Source organism: Athalia rosae, chromosome 4 (assembly GCF_917208135.1).
Source record: "Athalia rosae chromosome 4, iyAthRosa1.1, whole genome shotgun sequence".
Lineage (NCBI taxonomy): Eukaryota > Metazoa > Arthropoda > Insecta > Hymenoptera > Athaliidae > Athalia > Athalia rosae.
The window spans coordinates 14,478,414-14,501,770 of NC_064029.1; the positions used below are offsets into that span (position 1 = coordinate 14,478,414).

The window sequence follows — 23,357 nt, forward strand, 5'->3', positions numbered from 1 at the left end:
ATTTTGTTGTACAGTACTTTCAAGTAGTCTACGAGAAGAATTTCATCCGAAGGTAAGTCATTCGAGAACGATCAGGATTTCTCGATGTGGCAGAATACAACGTGGTCGAAGGGACGATGTTTTCGGAACGGAGGTACGACGCCAACGCGCGTTCTTGGTGTCTTACCCAGTTGTTCAAGTCTCCGTGTTTTCTACTATCGGTTCAGCACGAAGCGATCTCGAACCCCGCTCGCGCTAACGGATCCCAAGAAATTCCTCACTTGCGTAATTCGTATGTTAAGTTCTGCCGAATACACCTACAAAGAGCGGCTACGCGTTTCTAGGCACGTATGTATATATACCACCGCGTGCAGTCGCTTACCCCGCGAACAATTATTTCTTTCCCGTACAAAGCGGCAATTGGCTCGCGACACACGTTCGCCCGGTAACAGACGCGTGTAGGATCGACGAGAGCTCTCGATCTCCGTAACGATATCGCGCGCAAAGAACGCCTAATTACGTCGGAAAAGATCTCGCCTCGGTTTCTAATCGATCCGACGTACGTTGGCCGGATCTCATCCTCGCGGATAAACGATGTTCCAGTCGGGGAACGGGGAGGGGACGCGAGTGGGAAGAAATTGCGAAAGAGTGCAGCAGTCCGGGGGACACGGCGAAGCCGTAGAGCGCGCGATCAACAGGCATTAACGACGGTCTATCGACGGGAGGATCTATCGCTCGGAAAAGTCGAAGCGGGCAAAAGATATTTTCCACGTATCTATTGTACATGTTTACAGCGGGAATCGGAATCGAGCTAGCTCTAGGAGAATGTAGATATATATATATCCATGATATCTGCGCGGAGGAGTATAACCTACGCCTGCAGTCGTCCGCCATGGTAGGTAGACCTCTCCGGAGCGAGCAATAGCCACACCGCGCGCGGCCTACTTGTGGCATGCTGCAGGATACTTTCATCGCGTATTTCTGGTTTTACTCCTATGTATTCCTGTGGCGCCCACATGTATGTACATATATATACGTTTGACGTTCGTCTTGTGTGCGCCTCTTTTATTCTTCGCTTCACTCGACTGTGCGCACGATCTTTGAATTATCCCGCTTTTCGGTAATCGTCGACGAGTAAAACGAGAGAGATGTCGGTGTGTTTTTCCAAGGATTCATACTCACGGAATCAGGGTCCTGCGAATTTATTCCAGACGTACGCGCGATTCCAAAATCGTTATCCGGGAGGGGTGGTGGTTGGTCGACAATTCGTCAAACTTGTTCAAGATTAATTTTTTTTCCACAGATTCATTCGTTCCGCCGTTGAAACGCACAATCGATCGCACTGATTATTTCCGTATGATTTAAATCCGTGACACGTGCACCGTTTCAGCTGATCGTACAACACCTGTCCGTGATTCGTTCACTGCACAACGAACGTTTCGAAACCCTTCCCAAAAATTTGTCCGACTCGTTTTTCCAAGTCGCACAGTCGCACTACGGTAAAAAACGCACCACACCTCGCAAAACGAATATCGTCCTACACTCGGTGTCCGTACGTTGTTGCGTAAAAATCGGCAGGGGCAGGAACAACGGTGGAAGTTTTTTTTTTTCGTTTGCACAGACAATTGCACAAGTTACCCGACGTGTGGTCGCACAATCTTCATTCCATGAATCTTGGTAAACATGTATTCGCGAAGCTCGTCCAATGGATTATTATATGCATCGGGCACCGATTGCGATAAAAATTTGCACCGAGACGGGAAGAGGGACCGGAGTTCGATTCCGAAACGGTTCGGACTCCAGGTAATCCAGGTGAACGTCTACCGGTGTACGCGCGGTATCGGAATATTTACATGATCTCGTTTCCTCGTTCTCACACCCGAAAGCGGTAAGATGAAGTCGAGGAAGAAATTTTTTTCACTCCGATCACAAACCGCGTTTACCTGTTACTATATTTGCCCATGTTACAACTCGAGATAAGGGTCACGCGACGTCTCGCTTATCGGAGAGTCGGGCCAACCTGGAGACGTGCAACCGCACGTATTTACACGGTTTATATATATATTTATTAATATCGATGTACGTCGACGCGGTTGTGCGGAGATCGATCGTAGGGAAACTAACTTTGAAATTGCGAAACTCGCTATCCTCTCCGCGTATACACAATATGTAATATCGAATGAGAAAAGTCCGCAAGTTGTGCGCGCGTCTCACCTCACCGCGTGAGTCTCTCGGATGGCCATGCATCGCAGGTCCACGCCGGGACTTTTTCCCCCACCCCCCCCCCCCACCTCTTCGACGACCATCGCCACTCTCCGGCACAGCCATCGTCGGGGACCTGACCGGGTCCACCGCGGCTCACCTTCCCTGGTCCCCTTCGCACTCCCTCGGGCAAACCAGAAGACGTCCTCTCCGTCTCTCCGCAACACGGTGCCGCCGCCACCCCTGCCTATACCTGCCCACCGGCCTGCCCGCCCGCCCGCCCGCCTGCCTACCTACCTACCTACCTACCTACCTACCTATCTATCTATCTGCCTACCTGCTCGCCTGCCTGCAGTCCACTCGTTTCGTTCACGTACCTATACATCATGTGTGCTGTATGTGTACGACTCGGTACCTTATGGACTACCACACCACCCCGAAACCCCCCGCGGTCGTATCGCGCGGTGTTTCGCTTCGAAGATTTAAAAGAGCCGAGGGTACGAGCGCGCACCGAAAACCACCGCGCAGGTACGAGTAGTAGACCGAAAGGGCTTTTCTGCACCAGATGCACCGAGGTACAGATTTTTCGCAAACACTCGGAGTTGTCGGGTTTCAACCCCATCGGAGTCCGATCGATTTTCGTTGGTTTTCGGGGTCGGTGAATATTTCCAGATCGATCGCGCGCTCCAATGCCAAGTTCGCGGGCGATTCGATACCCCACTCGAAGAGAGATTTTCGGCTCGGTCCCGATCGCCGTTTCGTCATATCCCGCATGCCCGCGGCGTAGCGATACGTCGTACACGCGAGTGCGACGGAGTAGATTTCTCATATCTGGTCACGTCTCCGCATTCCGAAGTCTGTAACCTGCAGCTGGCGTTTACATCGGTCGAAAGATGGAGGAAAGAAAGATCGGTCGTTCGGCGGTAAACGGGGGGGGAGGGAAGGGGGAGAGAGAGGAGAGAAGAACGGAGAGCGGGGGGAGTATTCGAAACACACGTGTCACCCAATTCCCGCCGTGTATCTCTTCCCCGTGTAACGGAGGAGCCCTTCGCGTATCCGCGTTATATTCGTCGATTTTTAAAAAGCGCGGGGCTATAGGGGGACCCCGGTCGGCTCGCCCGTGACACTCGCGTCGTTTAAATGAAAATAACGCGTCGTCGACGGTCAATCACCAATCATTTCGATCGCCTCAGAGAACTCGGCGCCGCCGTCGTCGTCGTCGTCCTCCCTTTCTTTCCATCTTCCATCTTCCTCCTCCCTCCCTCCCTCCCTCCCTCCCTCCCTCCCTGCCGCCGCTGAGAACCAGCTCGAGTTCTCGCGATAGCAGGTGCCTTTCGAATATCGACGCACCGAAATAGCCGAATGAAAAGGAGATAATCGCACGTTTCTGTTCTCTTCTCTTCGAGGACCCGACGCCCCTCTCTCCGGGCGCAGCCCCTCGTACCGAGAAATCGTCCGAAATCTCGCGCTCCGGGGGGTTACCCTCCAACCCCGTTGACGGGGGTTGCGGACGGATGCGGTGCGAATTCGGCGTTTCGAAAATTCTCGACGATTCGCACGTATTTTCGGAAGAATTTTTTTTAGCGATTTTTCGAATAATCGGCAGAGTCGCGCGTCCCTTTATTGTAACAAGTCGTCAACGAAATATCGAATACTCGGTATAATGGATTTAAAAATGGATTTAAAAATGAGCCGCGAGGCCCGCTTACAACCCGAGTTCGACGAAAAAGATTCTTGGGCAAGCCCGTTGTACCGTTAGAGCTAATGTACAACCTCCGTACACGAAACTATACGTATATATATATATATAATATGTAAACCTAGCGTATTGGATTCTTACAATATTCACGACACTCGCGTTGTTCCCGCAATAGTTTCAGAATTTAACTCGTTTTCCTTTTACAATACGCTGCACCTCGTCATTTACCTGTACACGTATGTCACGCGTACGTATCGCGATACATACCTCGTCGTATCACATGCACGATATATTACGTCGTCAAAGTACGTAGATATGTACATACATACATACGCGCGTTGCGCGGGTAAAAGTGGACGCGAATATTATCTTGAGAAACGTAACTAACCGACCGGTGAGATCATCGGGCCACTTCGGATGTTCGCGGATTTGAAAAAGTTTTTTTTTTTTTTTTCTGTTAAAATTTTGAAAATTTCGTGGGATCGGTACTCGAGATGATTCGGCAAAAACACCTTTTACGAGGAGTGACCATTGTCGGATGGTTTTCACGCTCCGGATGATCGTGTATACTTTGGCACGAGCGCGTGAAAAAATACATTTTCGGTACGAAACCCTCGAGATAGTCCCTTTTCCTTTTGACCATTATTGCTATTCCGACGAAATTTCATCCCTACTACTCCTGCTGTAACCGACTAGTTTCCCTTCTCTCTTTCTCTCTCTCTTTTTTTTTTTTTTCTCTCCATTTCTCTACATCAATCCATTTATCTATTCATCTATTTCTCTTATTCTTCTACTTGTTGCGCTCCTTCGAGTCTCTCTCTCTCGCCGCCTGCACGGCGCGATAGTAGCGGGGCTGAGTGATCGGAGAGAAGAGCTCTCTCAGGTAAAATGTTGCCTCGCGGAGGAAAATACCGGTCCAGAATACAGTGGCGCCGGTTCAGGGGGGTTTGTCGAAAATTTCGCCTCTCGCCCCGACACACGCCTTGTTGCATTTCAACTCGACGATTCCCCCTTAGAATTTTTAATCGACAAATTTTTCTTCCTCTCTCTCTTCTCTCATTTCGAAGCGACGAAAACTGCGTCCGTTCATTCGAATTATTTTCCCGATTTTTTTTTGGAGCTCCATCATGGAAGCCGAGAAATCCTTCGTTCCAGTACGCGTGTAACACCGAGACGAGAATATCATCGTTCTAAGAAGTAATTCGCGCTGAACTTTTGAGAATAAATCTTATGGAAGTATTAAAAAAAAAAAATACTCGAGCGTATGCAGAGAATTCATGAGGCGAAGGTACGTATGTACACGGCCACTCTAGTTACCGAGAAGTCTCTTTGCAGCTCCGTAGGTGACGCGAGAAAATATAAGTAGAGAAACATCGGCCTCCGCGTGTCCGCGTGTTTACTCCTCGCAGGACCGGTTCCACCGACTTACGATCTCATCCTCGTTCCACCGGCGACCTCCGCTTTACCGTTTCTCTCGCACTCGTACACGCTTCTCGTATTCAAATGACCTCGTACCTACGATGGACACGAGCGTCCCCCCCGCCCCCTACCCCCCGTCCCCCCCGCGTCCCTCCCCCTCTCGCACCTTCGTTCCCTTGTTCGTTGGCGTGTTCGGTAATTGCCGGTCTTCCTGTGTTTTCCTTATTGGCAGCCAATCGGCACTATTCATTTTAGTTTTACCCATAAGCCGCCGTCGGTCGTTCGGGTTTTTACAAGAAACAAAAATTAGTAGAGGTCGAAATTCTCGGCGAGTTTTCCGTGGCCCGAAGCGGACGGAGCGGGTTTCTCCGGGGGGTGAGGGTTGCCCGCGGGAGGCGGGAGGTCGAAGTCGCTCGTCGACAGGAGTTCGGCGGGTTGTAAGGTCGTCACACGCCTTCGTTACGAACGCACAATGGTCCCGAAAGCCGGTACCTTTATTCCCTTTTTTTCCTCTCCTCTCCCCCTCCCTCCCTTTATCCCTTCTGCGCCGCTTCGTAAATCAGAAAATAATAACCCGACACTCGAAACTGTTGAAAGTTGAGTGTTTTCGAATTCACTCGAACATGCCAGGAGTTACACGAGTGCAAAAAAGAACCACGGAATCCCGGCGACAGGCGTAAAAGCGGATTTGGATCCCGATCCTTGGCGAAGGACTTCGAAAAATCGCAACGTCGATTACGTCGGTTGTCCCCGTCCACGATGTACGTGGTTTTCGTTGAAAAGCACTCGGCGCACGCGAGTTAATATAACGTACGCGTTACGAACGGGATAGACGACGGGGAATAATAATCGCTGGGCGCGTACGATGTAACGTAGGGCAATAAAACTCGTTGGCGGAACCAGAACGGCATCGCGGTAGTCTTATCCCTTGGGAGTCGAGCATTTTCTAACGCGAAAATAAAGCTAATAAGAAAATGAAGCGAAGGAAATACTTTACGTACGCGATACCGTTCAAAAGTCGTTTTATATACTCTCCGCACCGTGCGGTCAACGAGAGCGTACCTATATGTGTATGCTAACGCAACGCACGCACGCACGCAGGCACGCACATACGTTGTTACCCATAGATTGTGTTGGCCGTGTCGCCGATACGTGCGTGATACCGAACCGCTTTCTCGATGTCCGTGTCGCGTGTACGGTACAGTATTTTACTACCGAACCTCGCCGTACCTGGGTGTATATTCCCATGGTCTACGCCTACGTGTGCGCGCGTACGCAACGGACGTTTTCCTGCTAAAAAAAAAAAAAAAAATATCACCGCCAATTCAGCGATAAACGCGATACATCGGAGCGGAAATAATCCGGGGATATAGATGAGATCGGGGATGAGAAAAAAAAAAATTTTGTTTTTCGCAAAAAATTTCAACCGTCAATTAATCAGCGCTAGGTGGTACGTGATACCGATGAAAACAATTACGCGTACGTCGGATCGCGAGAACGTTCGATCGGTAGCCTAAACAGCCGAACGGACCATTCGAGGAATTGTTTTATTATTTCACCATTCTCCATCTGTGTTCGCTTATTTAGTTTCTGCAGGGCCAATAAAACTAGCGTACGAAATTCGTTGTTTTTTTTATTTTTCATGAGGTAAAAAGTTATAGGTGGTGCGAAACCGTAGGGACGATATCCTTGAAATTCGGTGTACAATTTTATGTATTCGATACCGCGTACCGTTCCGCGCTGCGTTCGGGTTCGGGATAATTCGTGCGCCATGTGTTCGGTTTTCGAAATTTCGCCGTTACCCATGTTTTCGAACGGAACAGGGTGAACGCGATACGAGATGTTCGGAGAGTTCGATACGCGGTACGTGTACATGCATGTATACGCATTGTACGAGTGTACACATATCGAACGTTCGGAGCGTAAATACCTATGTAGGAATAGGTAAAAGGTATCCGCTTTCGAGGAGAGCCCGTGCCGCGTTCGCGTTCACCTGGGTCGACGAACGCTCTTTCATCCGAAGAATCCCGAGGTTGGAGTAAGAGGTAGCAGCCTAGGCTACTCGTTGCCACGAGTAATAATGCTGGTTAAACTCACCGGTTGCCATGACGAAGTTTGTGCTCCTGTTGGTCTCGCCGATCTTTTCACAGATATCGGCAACGCGCATCGCCTGTATACCCGCATCTCACCCCCTCGCCCCTGGTACGGCGGGCGGATGATATCCTCCCATTATTTTCGCATGAAAATCGTGCGGATGGATATTCGGCCGTATGTGTCGCGAATCTTCCGCACCGTCTCTTGCGATCGGGACAGAAATTTTATAGCGGCTACAGGGAAACGACGCACATTTTGTGGATATCACGTAATATCAGCCTCGCGCTTATACAAGGCTATGATATAAACGACGAGTGACGTCAATCTGCAACAAACTTCACATTAAAGGCATTCAAAGATATCGCGAATATATATGTATGCATAGGGGAACATGTATGCCCACATATACGGACGACAATCTGCGGTTTAATTATTTTTTCCTAACTAATTGGCGAGCGAAGAATATATCTGTGTGAGATGGATGTATGTATATATATATATATATATATATATGCGTGACGAACGCCGACCGGGCGTTTAATGACGTCAAGTAAACTCGGTTGAAATATAAACCGAGCGCGATATTTAATTATAAATAAATTTACCCAACGCCCGACCGTGTAATCGCGCTTCTGACTCCTCCATGTGATTTCTTCTCCGTTGAACGAGGAGAATGAATGTGGAAAGAAAAAAAATAATAATAACAAACAAACAAGATAAATAAGATAAAGAGAAACGAGAGCGAAATATTTTCTCCGACGTTCGTTGCCCAAAACAATCTCCCAATGATGGATGTTATCCGATCATTATTCGGCTGTTTCTTTAAATAATGATTCCCCAGACATTTAGGAAGATCCGCGGACGGCCGAAGAACGCAGATTGGCAACTCAGATAATGGCCTTTTGAACCGCGCGCGGCTTTTGAATACTCGTGTATAATACGGGCGCGTATATATGTGAGCATACATGTGGAACGATCGTTTCATTCCTTGTACATAAAGGACGTTCGTTTGCTGAAAGAAATGGATCAGAAGCTAGCATTGTATGACAATTATATTAATTATTAGGTGAATCATGATCGAGGCAATTTTCAAACCGTAGGAACTTCACCACTTCGTTGGTTCATTGGTACTTGACATATTCTTCGAAATGACGATCATTTGAATAAATTAAATATTAAAACACCTATATCTGAAAAGTATAATGAATTCTCCTCCACCTTTTACCACCTTCGTACTTCCTCAATTTCCAAACATTCGAACAATAACACACCGCATTCGTCGTACATCACATGAAAAATGCATACCTAAGTAACGTATACGTACGGCGACGGGAGTTATGCGGCGTGTGAAAGATCTGAAGAAAATTTAGTCGAAGGAGAAGAAAATCCAGGAATCGGTTGTCAGCTAATAACGTATTGCATGACGAATATTTTTTTTTTTTTTTTAAACTTTTGGAACAATAGCTGGAACCTCCCGGGGCGCGGAAACCTTCGAATATGGACGATGCATCGAGACGGCGAAGGTTCGTAAACCTCATCGGTCCCGAAATTCCGACACAAAAGAGAAGAAGAAGAAAAAAAAAGCAAAAAAAGCGCGCCCATCTTTTGTCCGTTTTAACAATGTGAAAAAAACTCTTGAAACAGAGGGCTGTGAAGACCCCGGCGAATCGGCGTGAAGCGGGTCCGAAAATTCTCCCTCGACTTTCTTTTTCCCCTCTTCTTTTCCCGCGACGGAAAATTGATTGGCGAAATCGAAGATTCTTTTTCAATTCCACTACGGACGGACCCGATCGTAGCACGAACCGCGCGGGCGTAACAGAAAACTTTCGCCAAGGTCTTAGCGTCAGCAAAATATATATACGTATCGTTATTTTATAACTTGGGGATGAATCTCGAGTTTCAGCGAAGGTAAAAGGCCAAAACAAAAAATATAAGTTAAATGGAATGAAAAGAAAAAATAAAAAATAAATAAAAAAAAAAAAAAAAGGTCCATAAGGACTCCGCGATTCTTATCGTTTTAACAGACATTAAAAAATATGTCAGTTTCTGTTCAGCACGTGTATATTTTTTAATCTCACCTACCAATCTCTAACCCCACGCAGACGAACGTGAAATTCTTGTACCTATTCGCCGTACGTATACGCGCGTAGAAATCTACACCGGGCCCGTGAGAGTCACGGGGGACAGCGGCTAGCCCTCAGCACGAAATTTTTCTTCCATCGCCACCGCGGTAGAAGTTTATGGTATATTTATTTCTACGAGTTTTTCCAACCAGTGTCCCTATTACACCCGTACTTCAGAATGCCCCGAGTTCGTGCCCATGCCGTGAGCCAAGCTGCAGGGTAACGTTCTTAACGACGGGTTTTCGAGGCTGAAACGCTAACGAACTGAGATGTTTATCCGAATCGGTGGTGCATCATGATCATCATCATCATCATCTCCACGATGCCCAGATGGAGAAAAGTTACCCTTGGCCCGTACGTATTTGGGGACAAATTGTGGAACAGGTTGCAGCTATAGCACGGATGATGGTTTACCTGAAACAGAACGAAAAGAGAGAGAGGGGAATTAAAAAATATTCCCGGTACAACACCGGCATTGTGATATTTAATATGATTCGACTCGGTGGAAGGTCGTTCCATAACCCGCCTCTGTAACGTAATGAAAGGAATCTTAATTAAACCCCGAAAATATAATGACCAGGACGAAGAAGAGCGTTATCTCCGTATACATTAAAGAATTTCCACTAGGTCATCCAATCGCTCGAAACACAGGTACGGGCGCGAGGTGGTTCGACGCGGCGAAGGAGGTACCCCGAAACTATTAACGGAGAAGAGTTTTCCTTCTTTTTTTTTTTTTTTTTTTTCTTCTCTCCTCTGTTTTTTTAGTCATTGTTTTTTACAACCCCGCGCCGCGTGAGTTCGGCGTTAATGTTGCCGTTTATACGCGTCATTCGGACGCGCGTGTTAACAGACGAGAGATATTTCATCGGTGGATCGATCCTCAGAATTTAAATAGGCGAAGAAACGGTCGTAAAGTTTGGAAACGAAACACCCGGTACCTAAAGCGTTTTTCTCATACAACCGACTCTAACGTGTGTTCACCACCGCAGCCTTGAAAAACGGTTATGATGTTCTTGTTATTAATTTGTTTTGCACGCTACCCGGCGAGAGAGGCTGCGCCGGACGGGAACCAGTTTCTTTACGTGTAAGATTACGGGGGCCGCCATGATGTACCTCGGAGATGAAGAATCTTCGAGATCGCGCCGGCACCGGTCGGATGAAAACGCTGAATTTTCTCATCCCCGAAGCTCTGGCAGCGTCGATCGAACGATCGATCTCTACCGAATCATCGCGGATATATTAATCGGAAACTTGCTCGCGGAGCGAAAAAAAAAAAAGAAGTTTTTCCACAAAAACTTCCAAAGGTTCGAAGCTTACAAATTCAGGTTGTGATGCACGACGATCGGGTCGCCGGTTCGGGTCTTTAGCCATTATTTATGAATTTGATGAGCGCCAAAGAAGGGAAGCGAAGACGTCGAACGATTGAATTTCAAATCGATGGGATCCGCTGACTCGTCGAATCCTCGAATCGAATATTTTTCTTCAAATAGGAGGTAGCGATTCGTTCCTCGCGAACGCGCATAGATCCCGCTTGTAAAATCTAATCAGAAATACATCGAACGCGCGCCTGTCGACCCCCGTGTTATTACGCGCAGTTGAAACATTTTCACATGCCCATAAAATGCTCCGATATACATATATATGTGTATACACGTTCGTCGTATTTCGTACACACGTGTGCGAACGGGTGTCCACCGGTCGTCAAGTTCCCTCCACATCTGCCTCGGCGATAACGTCGGAAAACTTTTGAGTCGCGAGCGCGTATTCTACGCGTACCTTACCTCGCGTATACATACACGCCTACGTACTCTCGATGCATTTACGTGCCCGCGTTCCTCATTCTCATGGTTAGCCGATGTATCGGGATACCGAGGAGACGCGACGCCGAACGGATCTTGAATTTTGCTCGTATTGCGTATCCGCGAGTAAAACGACCGCGCAGCAATCGCATTAACGAGAATAAAAATAAAGAATCTCTCGTACGCGCTGTACGTACGTCCGTTGGAAATGTAACTACGAGAGTTATATTATATATACACACACACGTTATTGAGATTGCGTTGTATGAGTTTTATCGAGGGTTGACTTTCTGTTTACAGATAGTTAGATAAGATAAGTCGGGGGGACTTGGGTAAATCAAGCGTAATCCAAGTGGCAACCGGTGTGTAGACTTTGTACGACCAACCCGTGGAATTCCATCGTTTCACCGCGCTCTCGAGGTGCCATCTCGTACAAGTATAATGCGTACAGTTTCTGTGTAAAGAACAAATATGAGAATATAAACGAGAAAAAAAACGCTGACGTTGCTTTTTCGTTGCTTGGAGAAAATTCCCAGCCCGAAAGAACCGGAGTTGAGGAAGAAAAAAAAGAAATTTCTCATTTCGTATCTCGACGTCTCGCTAGGGGGGTGGCGACGTCGCGACACCTTCGAATAGATGAAAAGCATTTTGGTAATGGTCATCCGATATTCCGAGTGTTCGCGAAACACACGGACGCGAGATACCGAGGGGTCCCGCACACATGCTTACATTTTAATGCGCGACCGCGGGGGTATTTTGCGACAAAAAATGACGATTCCCTGCAGAGGCGACTTCTCCGTCGAAATTCCGTCGCGCTTCGAACGGTAGATATTTGGCATCTGGTACCTTTTAAAACAACACTCTCAGAAATATGGTATTCAGCGGTAGATTGGGCAAAAAACTATACAGAAGGCGCGTTATGTCGCGTGCCGAACGCGAGTCGTCCTTCTTAAAAGCGAATAAAATTTGCGGTCGGCATTCGCGTTTCGCGCCAATACCGAAAACCCGTAGGGTTTCGTGTCGCGTCGCAAGAAACTCGAGCCGATGTAGATTATCGGGGATAATCGGACCGCTTCTATTCAAGTAATTAACGTTTTTACGAAAACTCGAGCGTTCGGCCGATGCGAAATTGATGCCTCCGCTTCGTAAGCGTCAGCGGCAAACGACGCCCGCCTCTTAATTCATCGCGTAATTAGTCCGGTGTAATTCGCGGGCCCACCCCGATTCGTCGCGAAAAATGACCGCACACCGAGTAAAATATTTACGATGCGTAGCGAATAATTATTATCGCGAGTGGGCACGCGGAAATTTGAGTGAAAAATTTTCGGGGGATTCAAAACTTGATTCCGAAGGAGGGCCGATGACCCCAAAGTTCCAGCTCTCCGGTACAAACCGACGTACGAACGGAGTAACTCGCCCGAGGGTGAAGAAAAGAGGAAAAGAAGACGCGATGCAAAGCTCGCGCGGTAAACTCTCACTTTATCCGGATTTTTTTTTTTTTTTGTTTCATATAATTTATAATCCGGGAGTGAACCGATCGCGGCAGAAACTTCATTCTTTCGAGTCTCCCGAGATTTTTGTACGTCGAGAGGAAGAAGTGATCTTGGAATCTGGATGAAAAAAATTCAATGGTCCAAATGAAACTTGAATCGAAGAGACGCTGACCAGATTTTTCAGTACAGTCGAATCCTTTTCAACGGTAAAAAAAAATCTAAATCATCGAAAGTGTCGAAAGTCGCTTCTGGTCCTGAGGAGTAGCTAAACTCTAGGATTTTTTAGTCGAAATTGTAGATTGGGAGGCAGTGATTTCCCTCTGACCATCGCTTCGAGATTTATTCTCGAGGGCCGATCCTGAGGAGCTTCGTATCCCGTAGTAGGTAGATACCTACGTTCAAGCTTTAGCGAATAGAGGAAACGGATATTACCGACGGCCATGCAACCTCTGAGAAGGTTACCGAGCGCCCGTAGAAAATCCTCTACCTCCGACAGCCTGTTTTACCGGTGACAAAAATAGCCGTGACGACGACGACGACGACGACGTCGGTGACGGTGACGGTAAAACGATGACGCATCGATGACGCTCACGATGACTTTAGCAGCCCACGATCTCTGTTCGATCGACCACGTTTGAGTTTAACGATCTAAAGAATTGAGAACGGATCGATTCCAAGAACCTCCTTCGCCGATATGACCTCCGCCACTATTGGCAGATATACACATATATATCCAGCGATCGATTTCATTCGTACGTCTCGGTGATTTCAATTTCCCACCTGCAAGAAGGTGTCTAGAGATCTAGAGATCGGGCTCATTGTCAGTTGGCAGACTTTTCGTTATTTTTTTTTTTTTTTCTCGTTCTTCGGGGTTGAAGCCTGCGATTGACTTCGGGCATAACGTGCGTCGGGCTATAAATCGGGACCCGGTCGTTGGATAGGAAAAGAGATACGGTTTTTCAACGGGAGAGTTTATAGTTAGCGCGATTCTCGGCTGGTTATCCTCGTAACGCAGCGTCGACGAAGGAGTTCGAAACGAAGGTGGGGTGTCACGGTTGAGGAGTTTTCTCCTCGGACGCGAAGGAAGGAAGGCTTATATGGCGGTAGATTCAGTCGCCATGCGAAGCAGAAACAAAAACATGACGACCTCATTGTTTTAGACTCGCGTGGTTCGAACGGACCGCGACGACGACGAACGGCGGCTTCGCCGCGTTCGCGCTACCGAGCCCGGGGATAAGATATATAACGACGAACAAGAAAACATATTCCGGAGCTACGTTGTTAGTTATACGTACCGATTATACTTACACCGTAACTACCGCTCGACTCTAGTCGACTCTAACCGACTCTACTCGACTCGACGCTTTATATTCTATTATTTTATTCTATTCACCCAAGTGGACATCGCCAACTCTATATTATTTCGCACCGGGTGATCCCATCGGTACGGATCATCATCCGCGATCTCGCGGCTCCGTGAATTATTTTTTTTTCCCCCGACTCCAAAGAACACCTGAATTTTCAGGGAGGGTGTTCGAAGGTTTCCGTAACCACTTGATGGTCGTCGGAAGTGTAGAGTAACCCTCGCCAGTTCTTTCGAGATTCATCTGGAAGCTATGCGATTGCGTTTCCGACCCCTTATCGACCGGGAGGATGTTAAACAAAGGTGGGTATATAGTTTGTACGTTGAAACACGAGATCTGATGAGAAGGCGAATCCCGAGCCCTTGATACCTCTCGAAAGTTGCGAGGGACGCAAGGAGACGCGACACGCGCGCACACTCCGCGACGCAATGGTATATCACGTATTTTATTTTTCTTTTCAAATCTCTCGGAATTACTTTCAGACGCGAAGCGGAAATCCCAAGGTAGTCGGGCATCGCATCCTACCCGTACGTCGCTCGCCGATGGTCGACGTCGTCGTATAAAAAAGAAATAAAACTCCACGCGCGCGCAGGACGTAGGGTCAAAGTTTCAGAGATAATTGAAAATTAAATTTTCACCTCTCGCGACCGACTGAATTCCATTAAACGTCGGGTTCTCTCGAGTTCATCGAAACGTTCACCAACGACGTAGTCGAACCGCAATTTGGTATTCTCCTTCCGAACTATCGGGCTTCGAGGTTCGCTTGCGGTTGAGATAATGGATTGAAAAATTCGCCCACCGTTTTTTTTTTTATTTTTTATTTATTTATTTATTTTTTTTTGTTCAGGTCGCAATTACGCGCGATCCGCGCCACCCACCTGCGTAGTGTACATCGAACCGATCGTCTTTCCGCGATGTACGCGTACAATTTGAGACGATACACCGAGGCGATCAATCACACCCGACACCTCATTATCAACGTTGAGAAGTTGTCGCGCGTTAACACCATTCGACTGCACATTATTCACATCTTTTGTTTATTTGGTTTTGATATCTGAATATATATATATCCAGAGGTGTTGACGGCCCCGCGAATCACGACAATCTGCATCCAGCGTTCCCTCCGTTCCGCTGACCGTGCGAGAAAAATATACAACAGAGTCAGCGTCAAATTTCTTTCACCGACTTATGTGCTTGCGTAGCCCGCGTCTCGCAAGGCCCCCCGGTAGTACTCGCAGCTTCAGCCTCGCTATATTACACACGACTCTTTTGAAGTAGGATGAGTCCGTTTGTTCGCAGTTGCAGCAAAAGTATTATACAGGCGTCGAGCTTGTACAACGTCGAGAAAACCTTATACACGCGGCCTAAGATGGGCGTAGGGGCAAAAAATGGATACGTAATTCAAGACGGCCGCTCTGCCCGAATAAAGGAGAAATTGTACTTGAACCAAGAACGATCTTCGGGGGAAGGGGGATACATGGGTGTTGAAAAAATAACGCGAGTGATCCCGTTCAATTGCCGTTGGCGCCCGTTCCTCGTCTGGGCCTCCGTACGGTTTTCGATCTTTTTTTCCATCGAAAAAATGAAGAAAATAAAGAAAATAAATAAATAAATGAGAAGAGAAAAAATTCGGTCAACGAACGAAACACGTAAGCGGACAAAGGGCTACAAGAAAATACCTTTTCTCATTGTCAGTCAATTCCTTAGCTCCAACAATGACCATCCGAATAAAACTACCCTTGTGTGACCCTCGGTCCTTCTCCGGTTGAACGCGCTCCAAGTTCAGCTAACTAGCCAATCGTAATATTAAAAGCAGGTAGACCGCACCGCCAGGTATTGTGGGGGGGCGGGTTGATGCCTTTCAACTTTACCTACCTGTATATATAATACTTACATAAGTAAGAATATGGTATACGAGTATTGCTTTCACTCGACGACTTGAAATCTGGAACGGACGCAAAGTCCACGCCAATTTTCTTTCTTACACTGTCTTCGAATCCGCAACAGGTACACGCTGAGCGCTATAAAATCCGGTTATAAATCATACGGCGTTGTGTAAAAAAAAGAAAAAGGAGAAAAGAAAAAAAAAACAGCTCCTCGAACCAACGATACCGAGCCGTCTTTCTATTTCCTTTATTTTTCCGCGTTCGATTATTTTTTCACAGTCTTTCGTAAATCACAAAATTCCAAGGAACGGAATACGACGTTAAGCTGGCAACCAACTGGCCCATATATTTCAATTGTGAAAATCTTTCGCAAATATATATCATCGCTCACGCACACACGAGTGTGTTAGAATTGACGTTCCGTGTGCGCGCTTTCGCAATACGTACACTGCTGTAACGTTATACCAACATTTTCAGAACGTCTCGCACACGGCGGTAATTACAAAACTATACATTCGCGCATATCTTGCGATATAATGTTTTTTTTTCCCTAAGGCAATAACGTCGCGTGGATACCGCGTAGAGAATCGTCGCGTTTACAACTAGCATAGAGGCTGTTTACATGCACGGCGTACACACGTGATCGGAGTTTAATATTAATTGTACACCTTGTCCTTATACGTGGCGCGCAATAGAACATCGAAACAATAGGAGGCACGTATGCTAATTAAGGTAGAGGAAAACTATCGCAATTTATTCAACTCGGTCGTGAGATAGGAGTAAGTTTTCAACTATCCGATCGGTTGGTGTGTACCCAACCACCGTGTACCAGCAACTATATTCGCATCTGTCGGATCGATGTCCGGTATCAATATCGATATCGGTGTAACGGTCTGAGGATATCGAATATCGGGAACTGCGTTCTGTTTGACCGTAAATAATTCGCGGTACGCCGTCAATATCGCGCACGTAAATGAAAAATTGATGGGAAAATAATTATTGAATGAAGAGAAAAAAGAAAAAAAAATATATGCCCAGAGTGAAATCTGCTTGTATATTTGATTCGGAGGCGCACAGATTGATTCGAGACGATCTATTATACTCAAGCGAATCACTTGTATATTTTTCGACAAGGTGTTTCAAATATCGTTCCTCGACGAACAAATATTTGGTTCGATGTAATCGGACTTTCGGCCGCGTGCAATTTTGACTAATTTTCAAATCTGTAGTACGACGAGTCGTGCGCGTTCGATTGTTGTTTTACAATACATCGTTCGAAAGGTTTTCGTAATATTTCCTGATTATGAGAACGGTTCCGTTGCGACGGAATACAACGCCGCTCGTGTATATCGGTTTATCGATCGTTATTAGTTCAGCTGAAACGATTATTTTTCCACAGAGGAGGTCGGAGTAGCCCCCGGGTGACGTGCGGTCGTTAATAGAAAGAATATCTTAATTACCGTTCAGAATTCTATCTAAGTGGCCCATATCACTTGCCCCGAAAGTGCATCTCGACTGCATGCGGGCCCTCCGCAAATTGGTGGGAAATTTTTTTCTTTATCAAACGTTGAAATTTATTTCCCACAAATATATATCGTTGTAACGCGGGGACGATCGTTGTCCGGGCGATAATCGAAACGGCAATTTTTCACAATTATATCAAAACCACCACCGACCCCGTGTGAATCGAATATCGCAGTGTAGAAGTGTACGCGTTGCGCACTGACACGGACTAATCGGCATAACATACGTTTCGAGCCGCTCATCTTTTTACAGTGGTGTAATAAAATAAACAGATCTTCCGATTGCGTCACAACGGAAAAAACAAGAATCTGATAAATGTGTGTTGAAAAATAATTCGCCGACGGATCGAGTACAGCTGAATATTCGACTCGATTCCGCGTACATTTTCAACGGTATCTCGAGACAATTGGTGGTAAAATTGGAAAAAATCCGTATCCGAAGAACGGTTCGCTTCAAGGAACGGCTCGTAGAAATAACGTGAGATATAACGCGGACTGTAAGAAGCGATTAAATATTCAAAAGGTGTGTCAGTCCCGACCGTGTACCGTCTAAAACGCCCTTAGAATGATAATGTTATTTATTCAGACGAGTTGAAAAATGCCTCGACGAAACTCCTCGCGTCCGAGTTCACTTCAACTCCTGCAGCCTTAACACGGGACAAAATAGCTCAAATCTCGCATCCAGAACGCCCCGTGGTTGAAACCTCCGCGTTCTTCGCCAGGCAACACGTGGTTTCACCCGAGTCCATCTGTGTATCAACGACGTACGTACCAGCTGAGTTCCTATTCCAACACGTGTGGAACTCCGCTTGTTTTTAAATTCGTAACTTCTCGTGGAGTCTCGTTTTTTTCTCACGCCATCGAGAGGTTCCCTTTTCTCCCTTGTATCTGTTTCCGAGAACGGATCGCGCGTAACGCGGCTACGGATCGCGTCGGTTTCGGTCGCATTGAAAATATGGCGCGTTCGAATCGCGGTGAATATAAGGCACGTCCGCGTTGTAAAAGCGAGAAGAAAAATTTTCACTCCGTATACGGAGCAAAGAAAAAAAAAAAAAAGGAGGAGAAACCGATCCGATCCGATGGAAGAAGATTCCCGTAATTATCATAACAGAAACTGCTGCTCGTCAATGGAACGGAAGGAGCCGGGTACCGCCCGTTCGAACGGCGGAAATGGTTACCACCTTGCCGCGAGATGAAAGGAGATGGATCCGCGCGTACGTCGTGACTGCTGGTACAGGTATAACGCGCGGGTTACGGATACCTACCGACGTACATAATGTGAAATTGCGAACCCGCGTACACCCGCGGTATATTATTCAACAAAGAATTTGCGTTTTTTACGACGCGCCGCGCGGCAGATGGAACTTATTCTTTTGTGATATGTGCGCGATATTGTGAGCGTTGCATTTCGAAACCCAGCATCCTTGAGCTACGAGATTATCCAAACAACGTGTCGAATCCGACAATAAACAAAAATTTCGGCATTTTTCTTTTAGCTCTTATTTCGCCGAAACGCGCGATACACAAGTGTGCAAACGCGACGTACGCCAGGTGGTACGTATTGTTATCGCAAGATCGCGGCGGGTGTTTCTCGGCGAGAAAAAATCTCCGCGTGGGAAGTTAGTGAAAAAAAGGAAGATATTTTTTTTCTTCAAACAGACACGTCTATTTGTTTGCCGAAGATGTTAATGGCGATGACGATGTAGGTATTATAGCGGTGATCTGGTTAAACGGGACGCGGCTGTGAACACAAACTCGCGGAGGAGTCCTGCGACTCGGAGGAACTGGGCCAATAGTTCTCCTTTGTGTGTAAGTTTACGTATACTATAGTCGGATATACGTACGTCGAACGTGGAAGTTATCCACACGCACCGTGTTTCTCATATACATTCAACAAATTCAACCTACGTATCGAGCATCTGCCCATAGTTAAAACTAACTCACCGGCAGACCTGTCTTCTCCTGACTCAACTCAACCTCACCCAATCCCAACCGACCCTACGGTCGAACTATAAAACGCATCGTACGGTCATCACCACCTGCTCATCTCCGGCGTGGGATGCTGCTGCGGATTCAGGTATACGTCCGCACTATTTCTGCCTCGGTGTAGATTTTTGGGATAAAAAGAAGCCGAGGAATATCCAGGATGGTCCGGGAAGATCGAGTGTCGAAATCGCGCCTGCGCGTCCCTAAGCTCCGAGGGTCAAGGATTTTCCAGGAACGTTGACCGTCCGATGATTATCCGCATCCGCGACTCGTTTTTTAGCAGGCTCTCGAGTACAGCGCGATAATTGATACGACAAAGTTCGGGCGAACTCGATGTTAAAATATCACACGAGATTTCCTGCTAAAAGGAAACAGGTTGGACCCTCGGAGGGTCGTTGTTTTTTAAAAACACGCATACACCGGATCCCCCATGTTCCTACACGGCACTCGAGGAGTATCCAGGTGCTGCCTGCGAGAGATCGAATGCGCACGCGAACCCGGAAGTAGGATCTTCGCACAGGAGAACATCCTGTTACGAGGATTTCATCCCGTTTTCGTCCCATGACCTCAAGTTTAGTGTCCTGTCACGCGAACCGCGGCAGCTGCCCGATTCCCTCTTCCTCCCTTCTACTTCGCAGCATCGGTTTCCCTCGGAAAAATTTTCATCCTCGCGCCAGACGGCCAACTGTTTTGCCTCAGTTCCCCCGAAAGTTTTTTAAGGTAAATTTATTTCCAAATTTCGACTGTAGCTCGCACCGTAAAACACGAACTGCGGTGCAGATGCGGCGAGACGCTGGCGCGCAGCCTCCCTAATTTTTTCGAAGGATCTGTGTCGAAGTTATAGGAAGGCTGCTTTTTCCGGGGCTGGATGTATATGTCGCGTCATTGAAAGAATTCCTCAACGTCTGTTTAAATTCGTTCAGACGAACACCTCGCGATTGGACATAAAACACGCGGCTGTAGGGGCGTCTGAAAAAATTTTCAGAAGAATCTCTTACCGAGGATAAAACGGCCTTAGCGCGGAGTTTACTTATATCCTCCTCCCAATAAAGCACTCGAGAACGAGCTAGCTCGCCTCTCGAGTAAATGATATATCTGTGAAAATACATATATACACACACAAAAAATACGAGGCGGCGTACCTGTGAGACCGAGATAAAGAATCCCTCTGTCTAATGTCTCGGCAATGATAAAAATTTCTGTTTGTACAAACATCCCCGTTTACAAGGGGCGCCGCTGGGGGGGGGGGGAGGGTTGTTTCTCGGTTCTCGTCTGGCTCCGTCTGGTACCCTTTCAGGACTTTCGAGGGTGCGTTTGCCTTCGGCTGTGCCAATATTTACGAAGCGGTGGCGCCTTTTTTTTTAGCTAGGAAAAAAAAATTTCTCATCGAGTCTATAGGTACTTTCGAAAACGGCAAAGAAATGACAGAGGGTCCGTGGGTGGTAGAATTCGACGATCGTGAATTTTCGACGACAAATTAAAGAGGTCTCGAGGTGTAAGAGGCTAAGGTTGCGCCTGCAGCGGACGTCTGAACAGTCCGCCTGTAAAAAGATCATCGCCGAGCGAAACGAGAAACGAGAAACGAGCGAGAACCTGCGCGCTGTACGGTGTACGGGGATTCGTCGGCATTCAGGTTCGGTGTATACACCACCGACTTGAAGTGGTCTCTACGCGTATTATACTTACACACACACACACACACACGCACGCGTACACACGGGGGGATATTCTCAGGTACAAATGCGAGCGTATAGACATTTCTCTAAAGAGGTATACCGACCAGCTCCTACGTTTCTCTCCCCCCCCCTCCCCCCTCCCCGCTGTATTGTCCGCGAGAGAAGGCGGAATACAATACCCGGCCGTACCGTCTCGTCGACATGGATTTCAATGAGCACCGGCTTAACGCACTTTCGTAGTAAACGGGGAGTCCGTAGACCCCGGAGAATCCAGATGAACACACTTCTCAGACGCGAACGGGTGCCCAAAATTTCAACGATATCAGCGCACCCCCGTATCGGTGAAAATCTCGGCTGATTGAATTCCGAAGCGATCGGACGCGCCGTTAGATTAATTGAAATTCTGGCGACGGTATCGCTACAAATGTACAATAAAAAAAAAAAAAAAAAAAAAACAAATAAAATCCAACGTCAGCTGAGGTGTGACACGGCTGCCTTGGCTCGGATGTGAAACAATTGGATTTACATGCGTGTATTGTATACATATCTACACACGTTTGTCCAAAGTGAACGGAGCGTAAGTGTAAGCTCTCCGCGAGAATATTTTTCATATTTCCCACGGAAAGTGGTCGTCAGCCGTCCTCCGGTAAATTGTAATGAAATTACGTTACAAGTTTCTCATAACAATTTCAACCGCGGGCGCAGCTTCCCCCGTGTGCAACGAGCGGTTGGAAAAAATGAAAAAAAAAAAAAAAAAGCGTCCAGCGCCCACGGGAGACTAGACTAATTCCGTGGTGGGGTTCTCATTGTGTCGAGGACTCGGGAGCAAAGGATGAAAAAAGAATGGAAAAAAGAAGAAGAAGAAGAAGAAAAAAAAAAATTAAAAAAAGAAGCGTTCTAGACACGAAGTATAGTGGCTGCCTACCGACAGCCGTGGGAATACGCGTACATGTGTGGACACGCATGAAAAGTGCGACCCGTCGTCGCTTCTACGCGCACGCATCGGCACAGGTATATGCAGGGATACGAGAAACTCGTGTGCACAGAAATCTTAGAATGTATAATATTCAACACGTACGTGTCCCGGGGTTATACGAGTCCCGCAGCCACCCAATCCTCCCGGAGCCATCTTGTACCTACACAACCGATGACAAGAGACTCAAGATCGCCCTGTGCCTGTAATTTACTAATAAAAATTCACCGCGTCCTCGCGCACACGCATAGGTGTATGTAATACCGGCGTCGTGCCCCGATACCGCGTGCCTTTTCGTATTGGTTTTAATGCGCGCGGTTGAGCTGGTGGTAAGCTCGGAGGCACGTACGTACGTACGTACTCGCTTGCTTGCTTACTTCGTGCGTCGGTCGACGTAAGCTGACGCAGGGTGCGGCAAAAGTTGGATCCGCAAGCGAGGATCGTTCGAAAGCGAAGACTGGCTACGGATACACCGTGTATCGCGTGTGTGATAAAGAATGAATAATTTCCACCGGGATCGAATAATAATAATAATAATCGATACGGTCCGGCGACTGTAATGCAGCTTCTCGTTTTCTTGGAGGGTACCCAATGGCGGCGACGGCCGTGATCGAGCGTTCGTCGCGATTTCCCAAGAGATTCGCGCGTCCCTCGAAACATGCGTTTATCTCAAAACTCGACGCGGTAATGTTATGAATTAGCGACATGTGCCGGTGGTATATACGCGATCGTGATCGTTCAGCCGGTGCAGATGGCCTCGCCGTTTTTTCTCCTCCCCCCCCTCCCCGTCCTCCTCATCCCTTCGCGCCGTAAGAAAAAACCAAATTGTAATAAAAAGAAAAAATTCGCGCTTAGCGTGTGGTCGTTGTTTTCGCAAAGGCGCATAAAGTATCGCGTTGCGTGTGTATAACGCTGAGGGGGAAACGAAAAAGAAATGAGGAGCAAAGATGAAAATGGAAGAAAAAAAAAAAAAGAGAATTTGCCGAAAGTTGCGGGCTTCGGGTTGGTTAGCAATTTTTTTTTTTCATTCGCCAATAACAATGGCGAGACACGGCGTTTCGTCCGTCTGCGAAACACGTGTAGGAATTTTTTGTTTTCCTCCCCGTTCATCTCGCGTTTACGATCGACAACAATTAGAAGA

The 23,357-nt window shown here is 47.2% G+C and overlaps 1 protein-coding gene across 4 annotated transcripts in view; it reads right to left on the reverse strand.

Moving 5' to 3' along the window:
* The window catches only part of LOC105694075 (epidermal growth factor receptor), a 46,563-nt gene that overhangs the window by 15,050 nt on the left and 8,156 nt on the right, over nucleotides 1-23,357 (reverse strand). The window contains exon 1 of one of the 4 annotated variants that reach the window (XM_012414424.3): nucleotides 7,397-7,816. The exons of 1 other annotated variant lie outside the window; for it this stretch is intronic. Coding sequence is in view for 1 of the 3 variants with exons in the window: in XM_048654565.1 (XP_048510522.1) it covers nucleotides 7,397-7,406 (10 nt within the window). In the remaining 2 variants the exon portion in view is untranslated. Of the gene's footprint in view, nucleotides 1-1,161; nucleotides 2,211-7,396; nucleotides 7,817-23,357 lie in introns of those variants that run through there. 2 more of the 4 variants (XM_048654565.1, XM_012414425.3) reach the window with 2 other exon arrangements.